Source organism: Rhinolophus hipposideros (assembly GCF_964194185.1).
Source record: "Rhinolophus hipposideros genome assembly, chromosome: 20".
NCBI classification, from domain to species: Eukaryota; Metazoa; Chordata; class Mammalia; order Chiroptera; family Rhinolophidae; genus Rhinolophus; species Rhinolophus hipposideros.
In genome coordinates, this window is record NC_138066.1 from 31656304 (window position 1) to 31666486 (window position 10183).

At 45.8% G+C, this 10183-nt stretch overlaps 1 protein-coding gene and 1 long non-coding RNA gene across 3 annotated transcripts in view; one reads left to right on the top strand and one right to left on the bottom strand.

Annotated features, from left to right (window-relative positions):
* ACSF2 (acyl-CoA synthetase family member 2) overlaps positions 1–629 on the bottom strand; it is a 30672-nt gene extending 30043 nt beyond the window's left edge. The window contains exon 1 of the mRNA XM_081027461.1: positions 402–629. Within this exon, the coding sequence (XP_080883587.1) occupies positions 402–529 (128 nt within the window). The 5' untranslated portion in view covers positions 530–629. The remainder of the gene's footprint in view (positions 1–401) is intronic.
* LOC308488133 lies at positions 505–3538 on the top strand. 2 transcript variants are annotated; one of them, XR_013991857.1, is made up of 4 exons: positions 505–788; positions 971–1085; positions 2131–2334; positions 2942–3538. It is a non-coding gene; the product is annotated as an uncharacterized lncRNA (long non-coding RNA). The 2 variants fall into 2 exon arrangements; XR_013991858.1 differs by having other exon boundaries at positions 2131–2253.
* The last annotated feature ends 6645 nt before the right edge of the window (positions 3539–10183 follow it).

A 10183-nucleotide genomic window follows, 5' to 3' on the forward strand; every position in this document is an offset into this window, starting at 1 on the left:
GAGGATCCCCAAGTTTATCCCTGAAGGGGGTTCAGCTCACAGGCAGTGTCCTGGGGACAGAGACCAGGCCTGGCCCCTGTCCCTCCCCTTCAGGCTAGACTGCTAAGGCCCACACTTCCTAGCCGTCTGCATGCCCACGAATGTAAGAATATAGGGTCCCTGACCAGAATCCAAAGTCAGTGCAGGGCCACTGCAAGCCACCAGCCGAGCCCCAATCTGCGCGGGGTAGGCCAGAATCTCCTGTTGCCTAGGTGCTAGATGCGGGGTACCTACTCCCCCGAGCGCCATCCAGAGGTTAAGCAGCTGCCGGCCTCCCAGCCCGAATGGGATCAGCCCCCAGCGCAACTCTGCAGGACCTTTCCGGAGGACCGGCCCGCCCTCTCTCTTCCCGGGCCCGGTACCTGAGGGGACGGACGCCCTGCAACCTCGCTTCCAGCCAACCCGGAGGGAGGACGGCGCGGGCCCCTAGCACCCCCGGACTCCCGGCGCAAAGCCTCGCGACACGCAGCATCCGGACGCAGACAGCCATGGCTCACTACGCCCGTGTCCCGGCGGAGGAAACTTTTAAAGTCAGCTGAGGCGGGGCGAGCGCGAAGCAGGCGGAGACGCGGGGAGGGTCGCCTGTGCCTATGGGGCGCGGAGGACTCGGCCCGGCGGGGCGGGGCGAGGCGTGGAGTGGAGGAACGGACTCCGCGCGGGGCCACATTCCCCTGCGGCCCGCCTCCTCCCACTCTCGAAGAATTGCCCTGGTTTCCCTCTGGAACCGAGGTCCGCGGCCGCAGCCCAAGGCAGGTCTCCCCTCCCAACTACCAAGGACCTGGGCGTTGGGGCGCAAGAACTTGTTGATTTCGTAGAGGGGAGCCAGCGAGACGTAAATGCGGGGTGGGTGGTGAGGCCTGGGTGGGTCTGTCTATTCCCCCAGTACGGTTTAGCGCGCGGGTCACGTGCTGTCGCCTCCCCTCCCTTCCAGGGTTGAGAGCCAGAGACCAAGGGAGCCGGCGCAAAGTGCCTGTCCCCAAGGCAAGCCAGCTGGGGTATAGGGCCCGCCGGGGCTGGAGAGGACGCCGGGACAAAGAGTGCTGGAGGTGAGCGAGTCCCCGCTGAGGCCAGATGTCAGCTTCAGAAAGGAGGACAGTTAGTACCCTCATCTCCCATGAGGCAGCCACCCGTCCCTCCCCCAGGGCCGCTGCCTTCACTCGCCCGCCTGTGCAGTAAGGTGCCCTCGAGGATTGCAACTGGTGTCTCCCAGTCCCTCATCTGCCTGCCCCAGCACAGTTCCTGTGAGCTGTCCCAGGTGTAAATGGAAAGCAATCTCACTCTCTTTCCAGCCCCTCATTATGGTACCTTGAGGCCCTGGTGTGACTGGCTACAGGACAGAGAGAAGGTGACAGCTCCTCTCTGGTCCTGTCTGGGAAGGGTGGCACTGGGCACCAGAGTGGCACATGTGCCAGGGCCACACTGTCTGGAGCCTTGACCCTTCCTCCAGAGGAGAAGGAGGAGAGCAATGGGGGAAAGGCCCTGGCAGGGTCACCTCCCTTCTCATGACCCAGAGGCAGTGATGAAAGCTGGGCCAGACAGGAGGGGCAGCTAAGGGTGGAGCCTGGCCTGAGAAGACTTTTGCCCTTATCTGGGAACTTTGGCTCTACTAAGGTCATGAGGAGACTATGAAGCTCTTCTTCATGATCTTGAGAGTGACCTCAGATCCCCCTGAAACCCTGGCTCCTGGGGAGGGTCTCCACACTTCAAATTGTGTAGCAATGGGGCAGGAAGGAAGACAGAGGAGCAGGTAGATTATGAGGAGCTGGGCTTGCAAGGGCACACCTTCTTGATAAGACTAACACTGACTGATAGCCCAGCCCATGCATGTGGAGCACTGGCGAGTAACCCACATCTGGGCTGTCAGCCTGCCAGCCTGCCTGGTAGGCTCTGCCTCTAGCTTGCTGGGTGACCCTGGGTAAGTCGTTGCCCATCTCTGGGCCTGTGAAGTGAAATATGAATACAGATCTGGCAGTCCCTTCCACTTTCCTTGCTAGTTTGAGGGTCAGTCCTGGGGGAAGGGAGGGATGAATTCCTCCTTGAACTTTGCTCTAGCTTTGGCTCTCCACATACTGGATTTTCATGCCTTCCCAGACACCTGTGCCATGGAATCACAGCTGCCAGTTTTATGATACCTTCCACAAGCCTGATTTTTCAAGGATGTTATCTCTGGCCCCCTACAAGGAAAATTACCCTGCAAGGAAAAGGCATGCCTTGGTATGTGTCTCTTTTTTTAATGGATGAAGAAACTGACATCCAGAGAGGTTCAGCTACTTGCCCGAGGTCAATGTGGACACGGTGAGCACAGGCCAAGTCTCTGCCCATACTTGTTTTGTGGCTTTAGATAAGTCTTGGAGCTTCTCCAGCCTTAGTTCTCATCTTTAAGATGGGATAGATAATACCAGCCTCCTGCAGAGCGTTGGGGTAAGTGATACGGGAGAGCTCCCTCACTACAAAAGTTTTAAGCCTCTCTCACTATAGAAATTTTTTTTTTTTGATTAAAGAAATTTTAAGTCTCGTTTTTCCTAGTTTCTTAGCTCCTTAGCCCTGGGCTTTGATTACTCTTCTAATCAGTTCTGAGTCCTAGAGTAAAGATTGCTCCTGGCCTGAATCACAGGATGTTTCTCACCCCTGCCTCAGATAACTACTTAAAAGCCTGTGACTTTTCAACATGCCCCAAGCCATTCAGGGATGGACCTAACTCTTGGCCATCCCAGAAATCAAATAGGTTTTAACATTCCCCCAGGCCAGTACACTTGGGCTGTAATCACTGAAGCCTAATGTTCTTTCCAACCCCTTCTGGGCCCAGCTCTGGGATAGTTGACGCCACCTAAATAACTTGAATGGCCACAGGCTCTGTAGCGCTAACAGATTTAGTAATTAAAATCTATTTTTCCTCATTTAGGAGCTTTGGGGATGCAGAGGATACCCCAACAAGATTGCCAGTCCCAACCAAAGAAGCCAACATGGTCTTCCAGGCGGGTCCTGAGACCCCGTCCTCTCATCTGAGATCAGATAGGGCGAGAGTTCCGTGAATCCCTCAATAGATAGACACAGCTCTACACCCCTGCGCAGCAGGAAGCAGATACAGAAGAAAAGACCTTCTGTCCCTCAGCTTCCCATAGACACTTTATGGGGATCACATCTCTCAAGGGAAAAACAAGGCAGGCAGTTAGAGATAGGCATCTCTACATTACTGCCCTGAAGACTTCCCCTCTCTGTCTGAAACTTCCCCTTTCCGTTGTAAACAAATGGATACAAGATACCCAACTAGATCAAACCGGCCACTCACACCTGCGCAGTTCAAAAAAAGATGAGGTAATAGTCTTGTCAATCACAGGTTTCAATCAGGTGGTCCCTTGATGGAAAGGAACAGCCCATTTGAGAGAAAAAGATAAAAACCACTAAGGCCTCATTAGACGGCGCCCTTGAGCCACTCTACTATTCAGGTCCCTGTTTCTTTGAAGTGTACTATCTCTTCTAATAAACTACTCTTTCACCACTTTATTTCTGTGTCTCATTTCCTGGACATTGTGCTGAGAAGAAGGACTTACTCTCCAGTAACATAAGGGTGTGGCACAGAACTGGTACTTGACCAGTTTTCAGTGATTGTGAGTTTTTTTCTCCATCCTCTCCTTCCTCCTGTGTCGAGGACCTCCTCTGTGTTAGGTGTTGCAAAACTTTTTTAGGAGGAGGAATTATTTTCCATCTCTGCAAAACCTTGAGAGTTCTGGTAGGCATTGGTTCTGGTAGGCATTGGTTCTGTGGAAGGGAAAGAGGATTGGGAGAAAGGATAGTGAAGATACCTGATGTGGAAGTCTCTGAGCCTGGGTATTGGATCATGTTTATCAGAATACTTGGGTCATTTTGAGGGAGTACGGAACAGGGCACATGGGCCATCCTGGCCCTTCAACTTTCCTCCCTCTTCCTTCTACCAGCCTAGTTCCTCATAACTCCCTGAGGGGCTTTCTGCCTGAACCGAGTCTGTCTGCTGTGTGCTACACGTGACTCACATGGTTTATGGTCCCTATGATTTTGCTCATGCCATTGGCTACCCAGGGAAAGCCTTTAGTCCCTCCCCTTTGCCAATATCCTTCTCGTCTGTGCTTCAAAACGGGCTCAAACTATAAATACCACTTACTGATTTTTAAAATTCTTAGTATCAACCTATGAAAAGAGTTCAGAAGACTTAATCGCAGTTAGGAAACAATGTAAATGCTATGAACCTGGGAAGGCACACCTGACTGTAATTGAGAGGTAAAAGGGAGGAGATAGGGAGTAGAGGAAAATATTCTTACTTTGTAAATCGAGGTGTCGAGAGATTCTGTCTACCAATTATAGAACATGAATTAAAGGAGTATGTTTTTTAAAGTTACAAAGGCAACCAGTATATCTACAAAATAACAATGAAACTATTTAGAAGGACTTGGGGAGGAGAGAGGAGAGTGCAAATCCTTACCTATCGAACAGAAAATCAAGAAATGGCTGAATAAGTTTTTGTTTAGAGGTAAATAACAGAATATATAAAATGGAAATGGTTAAAATAGTTCAAAATGTTCCCTTTTGGACTTGAATAGACATTTTTTAAGGAAGACCTATGAATGGTCAATAAGCATATGAAAAGATGCTCTATCACTAGTCACAAGGGAAATGCAAATCCAAACCACAGTGAGATACCACCTTATACCCATTAGGATGGCTATTATCAAAAAACAAAACAAACATTGGGTGCCCGGATGCTTCAGTTGGTTAGAGTGTGAGCTCTCAACAAGGTTGCTGGTTCAATTCCCACATGGGATGGTGGGCGGTGGCCCCTGAAACTAAAGATTGAAAACTATGACTGGACTTGGAGCTGAGCTGCGCCCTCCACAACTAGATTGAAGGACAACGACTTGGAACTGATGGGCCCTGGAGAAACACACTGCTCCCCAATATTCCCCAATTAAAAATAAATAAATAAAACCAAACGAAAAACAGAAAGCAAATGTTCATGAAGATGTAGAGAAACTGGAACCCTGGAGAAACAAACTGTCGTGTGGAGCGGCAGGCGGGGTCTCAGCTCCCCCTCCCCACATAAGAACGCAGGATATGGTGAGGCCAAATAGGAACAACCACGGAGCCATAGGTAGGGAAGTCATACTACTCTATTCTCGCTGGCGGCTGGGCTGGAGACACAGGAAGCAGGATCTACATAATCTGCCTAACAGCAGTCCGCGCTTGCCAGCCACCATCTTCTTGCTAGCCCACATTCTTTCTGCTAGCGTAGCCACAGCAGTTATATTAGTGGCCAATGGCTTACGGGTTACAGCTGACAGCCAACTAGCCACAGCTGATGGCCATCTGCTCACAGTTGATGGCCATTTACTACCCGAGCCAGCACCTTTCTATGTGAGGCCAAGAGCCTGGAAACTGCTTGCTGGGGCTCTGTCCCCACACACACTGTTCTCCAATATTCCCCAATTAAAAACAATTAATTTAAAAAAGAAAAAAACAAACAAACAAAAAACAGAAAACAAATATTCATGAGGATGTAGAGAAACTGGAACACTTGTGCACTATTGGCAGGAATGTAAAATGGTGCAGCTGCTGTGAAAAATGGTATAGCAGTTCCTTAAAAAATTAAAAACAGAAATGAAAAATCATGATTCAGCAATTCCATTTTTGGGTATGTACACAAAAAAATTGAAACTAGAGACTCAAGCAGACATTTGTACACCAATTTTCGTAGCAGCATTATTCACAGCAGCCCAAAGCAGAAACAACCCAGATATTCATTAACAGATAAATGAATAAATAAAATATGGTACCGTGTTTCCCGGAAAATAAGACCTAGCCGGACAATCAGCTCTAATCCGTCTTATTATATTATATTATTATATTATACTATTATTATATTATACCAGGTCTTATATTAATTTTTGCATTAGAGTTGACTGTCCGGCCAGGTCTTATTTTCAGGGAAACATGGTATATACGTACAATAGAATATTACTCAGCCTTATAAAGGAAGGAAATTCTGACACATGATACAACAGGGATGAATCTTAAAGACAATATGCTAAAGTGAAATAAGCCAGACACAAAAGAACAAATATTGTATGATTTCACTTATACGAGGCCCCTAGAGTAGTCAAATTCATAAAGACAGGAAGTAGAACGGTGGTTGCCAGGGTCTAGGCAGAGGAGGAATGGGGAGTTGTATGTATATGGAGTTTTAGTTTGGGAAGATGAAAGTTCTGGAAATGGATGGTTGCACAACAATGTGAATGTACTTCAGGCCACTGAACTGTACCCCTAAAAATTGTTAAAATGATAACTTTTATGTCTATTTTACCCCATACACAGAAAAAGATTCTTTTTAGAGCATGGGACTGAGAGGTGGATCAGAGAACTGATGCTTTTTGTTAGAAAGCATTTATCTTGTACTATTTTCCTAAGACAGTGTACATGCTTTACCTTAATAATTTTTTTATTAACAGGTCAAGGGAGGCACCCTGACTAGCGTCGTTGATCATGTACAGGGACCAGTGTGTTTTGTGAGGTTTTCACTGTAAAACAGTGAGTGCAAAGGGGTTACATAGGCCTGCAGTCAGCCTCCAAGTCAGGTCTGGGAAGAATCCAGCTCTGCTTCTTTTTCTCTCCGTGACCTTGAACAAATATCTTCTCTCTGATGTAATTTTCTTAGCTCTCTGTTGTAATCAACTATTTCCAAGTAGTGTATGAAAAATGTTCCTTTTAAAGAATTTTCTTCCCTGTGTGAGAAGGGATCTGTCTAATAAGAAATGCAGCAATCATGAGAGGTGGGAAAAAAGGAGACTGCTGGCAGCCCCATAAAAAAGAGAGGAGAGGAGGATGAGGAAGGGAGTTTTTTAATTTTGAAAGAAGAGATGACCGTGACTTGGAACATAACATGTATACACATAACATGTATACTTTGCCAATTAGCTCCAATACCAAAACAAAACAAAACAGAGCAGAACAAACAAAACAAAAGAGTAGCCAATACCCCCACCCCCCCAAAAAAAACCCCAAGGCTGTTAAAAATTCTTCTAAAAGTGGATGTTTCTGATTTTCAAACTGAAAGTGAAAATAAGGAACTTGTTCTGAACTTCTGTGTAGAGTAAAATTATTTGATCACAACTAATAATTGATGGCAGACACAGGAAGATGTAATCTAAAATGATCAGTATTTTCTTGCTGCCCCAAATTAAAAAACTAAATAAGCTGCCATCCCAGCAGCTGCCAAAAATTGTGAAAGCCTTGCTTTTATAAGAGAGTGTAGGGCAAACATCGTTCTTTGGATGATGTCATTTTTAAGTTTTTGAGTCAAAATTAAAAGATAGTCAACGGTGAAGTCTTGGATAAGGACCCAGTGTCTTGGTAAATTAGACCAAATCTAATTTATCTTCCTGTCCTCATATGTTTGGTTCAATAGACATTCATTGAGTGCTCATTTGAGAGCAGTCGCAATTCTGGGTGCTCAGGTCGTATGAAAGAGAGTGTCTGCCTTCGGGAAGCTCACTGTCTAGTAGAGAACGCCAGCCCTGAGACTGATGATGGCATGTGGTGTGGCCAATGCTAGGAGATGGTACACCGGCACCCTCCCGGCATGTCATAGGTCTCTTAGAGGTCTGAGCCGAGTCCCAAGAAATGAGTAGTGTATTAGTTTCCTATTACCACTGGAATAAATCACACAAATTTAGTGGCATTTTAAATCAGCAGTTTATTCTCTTACAGTGCTGAAGTCTGAAGTGAGTCTTGTGGGACTAAAATCAAAGTATTGGCAGGTCTGGTTCCTTGTCGAGGCTCCCTAGGAAGAAGGTGTCCTTGTCTCTTCCAGCTCTAGTTTCCCTTGGCTTGTGACCCCAGCACTCTCATCTCTGCCTTCATAGTCACATTGCCTCCTCCTCATCTATGTCCAGTTTCCCTCTGCCTTTCTCATAAGGATATTTGTGATTTCATTTAGGGCCCTCCTGGATAATCTCTCCATCTCAAGATCCTTAAGTTAATCACATGCTAAATTATTCAACCACTCCCCTTTTGATGGATTTGACTTTAAATGCACTATTAATTATATATTAAGGACTCATATACATTTGTATCTGTTTCCAGATTCCCTATGTTGTTCCACTGATACCTGCCTATGACAATGCTAAACTGTTTTGAGTTTTATTATAAGGTCTAATATCTGGTTGGGCAGAATCCTTGTAACAATTTTTTTTTAAATTTCATGACGTATTCTTGGCAATTCTTGTACATTTATTAATTAGATTTTCTTTTTTTTAAAAAAAGATTTTATTGGGGAAGGGGAACAGGACTTTATTGGGGAACAGTTTGCACTTCCAGGGCTTTTTCCACGTCAAGTTGTTGTCCTTTCAATCTTAGTTGTGGAGGGCGCAGCTCAGCTCCAGGTCCAGTTGCTGTTGTTAGTTGCAGGGGATACAGCCCACCATCCCTGCGGGAGTCGAGGAATCGAACTGGCAGTCTTGTGGTTAAGAGCCCACCGGCCCACGTGGGAATCAAACCAGCAGCCCTCGGCATTAGGAGCACGGAGCTCCAACCACCTGAGCCACCGGGCCAGCCCTAGATTTTCTATATGAATTAGAGTTTTCACTCTTATATGCATTTTAAGATCATTTTTACCTAGTTCTAAAAACAAAACAGAAATCTTTTTGGGATTTCTAGGTGCAATTGCTTTAAATTTGAAATTTACTTTGGGAGGGCTGATTTACAGGAATATGATCTTGCTGCATGTGGAAATATTTAAAGAAATCCATGTAAATAAGTAAATTACATAAACAGATCATTTGCATTAAAAACTGCCTTGATGGCTCCAATCTTCAAGGGCTATCTGAGGCTGTCTTTATTTCAATCTACTTCTCTGGCTGTGATGACAAAAACCATTAACCCTTCCTAGCTACTCTTAGAAAGGTGGATGATGCATGCTGCATAGTGCTATTTGGCTCCTTCTTATATGTGTCTCTCTTTCCCATTTTATTATCTCCATTCCACAGAGGGAGAAACAAGTTAGGAGACATGGAAGGACTTGCCAGGATTGCACTGGAGTTAGCAGTCACAGTGCTGGCCTGACGCCCAAGATTTTTCCAAGAAGCAGCTGCGTCTTGTTTTTGTCCTGATCTTTGGCTTCTCAAGGGCTGTGGTACTTGTGTTACCTTTTGCAGCTCTCCAAAGAAACTCAACATCCAGGCACAAGATGGTATGTGATTTGGGGGCTGCAGCACAGTGCCAGTCTTTCATTCCCAAGGAAAAAGCTGCCAATAAATGACAGGCTCCACTTTCTCATGAAGCTGTGGGTTTCCAGCCTTAGGAGTTTAAAAAATCTTTCTCAAAGTGAACAGCTGCTGTCAATTCCTCTCTCTGCTGTCCTGCTTTCCCGGGCTGTATCTCTGCCTGTCTGCACCTGACCCATTCTTCAAAGCCCAACTTAAATGCCACCTCCTCTGTGGAGCCTTTTCTGATTTTTTCTTTCTTCCTAGGCTCCTCCTCCCTTCCTTGCTGGATATGAGCTACCTTCCTTGGAGTGCATTCACTTACTTGCTGTGACTGTCTTTAATTAGTTAAATAGATGACCTCTCTGAGCATCAATTACTTCTTTTGTAAAACTGAAATAATATCTTTTTATGTGGCTGTTGTGAGTTAAGAAAAATAACATGTATATGTAAATCACAGTCCTTGGACACAGAATGCGCTTACATATGTCAATCTGATGTTATCACACTTAAACATATACCCTCACAGCCCTGCACATCCAACACACAGATTTTATCTATATGTGTTAGAGCCCTTACTCTTTCTACCTTACATAATAGTTATTTGTGTTGATCTAGGCTTGAGGGTGGGGGTAGGGAAAGTACGGTGTAATGAAAAGAAACAGAATTTGGAATCAAAAGATTTGGGTCTGCCTCTCAACTAGCTATGTGACTGAGGACAAGGTACTTCTCCCTGAGTTTCTTCCTTCGTAAAAGGAGATACACGGTAAAATGTTCCTTGTAGTCTCTTCATGTACATTATCAAAATAAGATAACGGATACCCAAGGACTTTAGAGATTGCCAAGTGCTAATGTCTTATTACCCAATTGCCCTTGAATATTTCCCAAGAAGCCCAGCACAGTGTCTCACTGGGGGC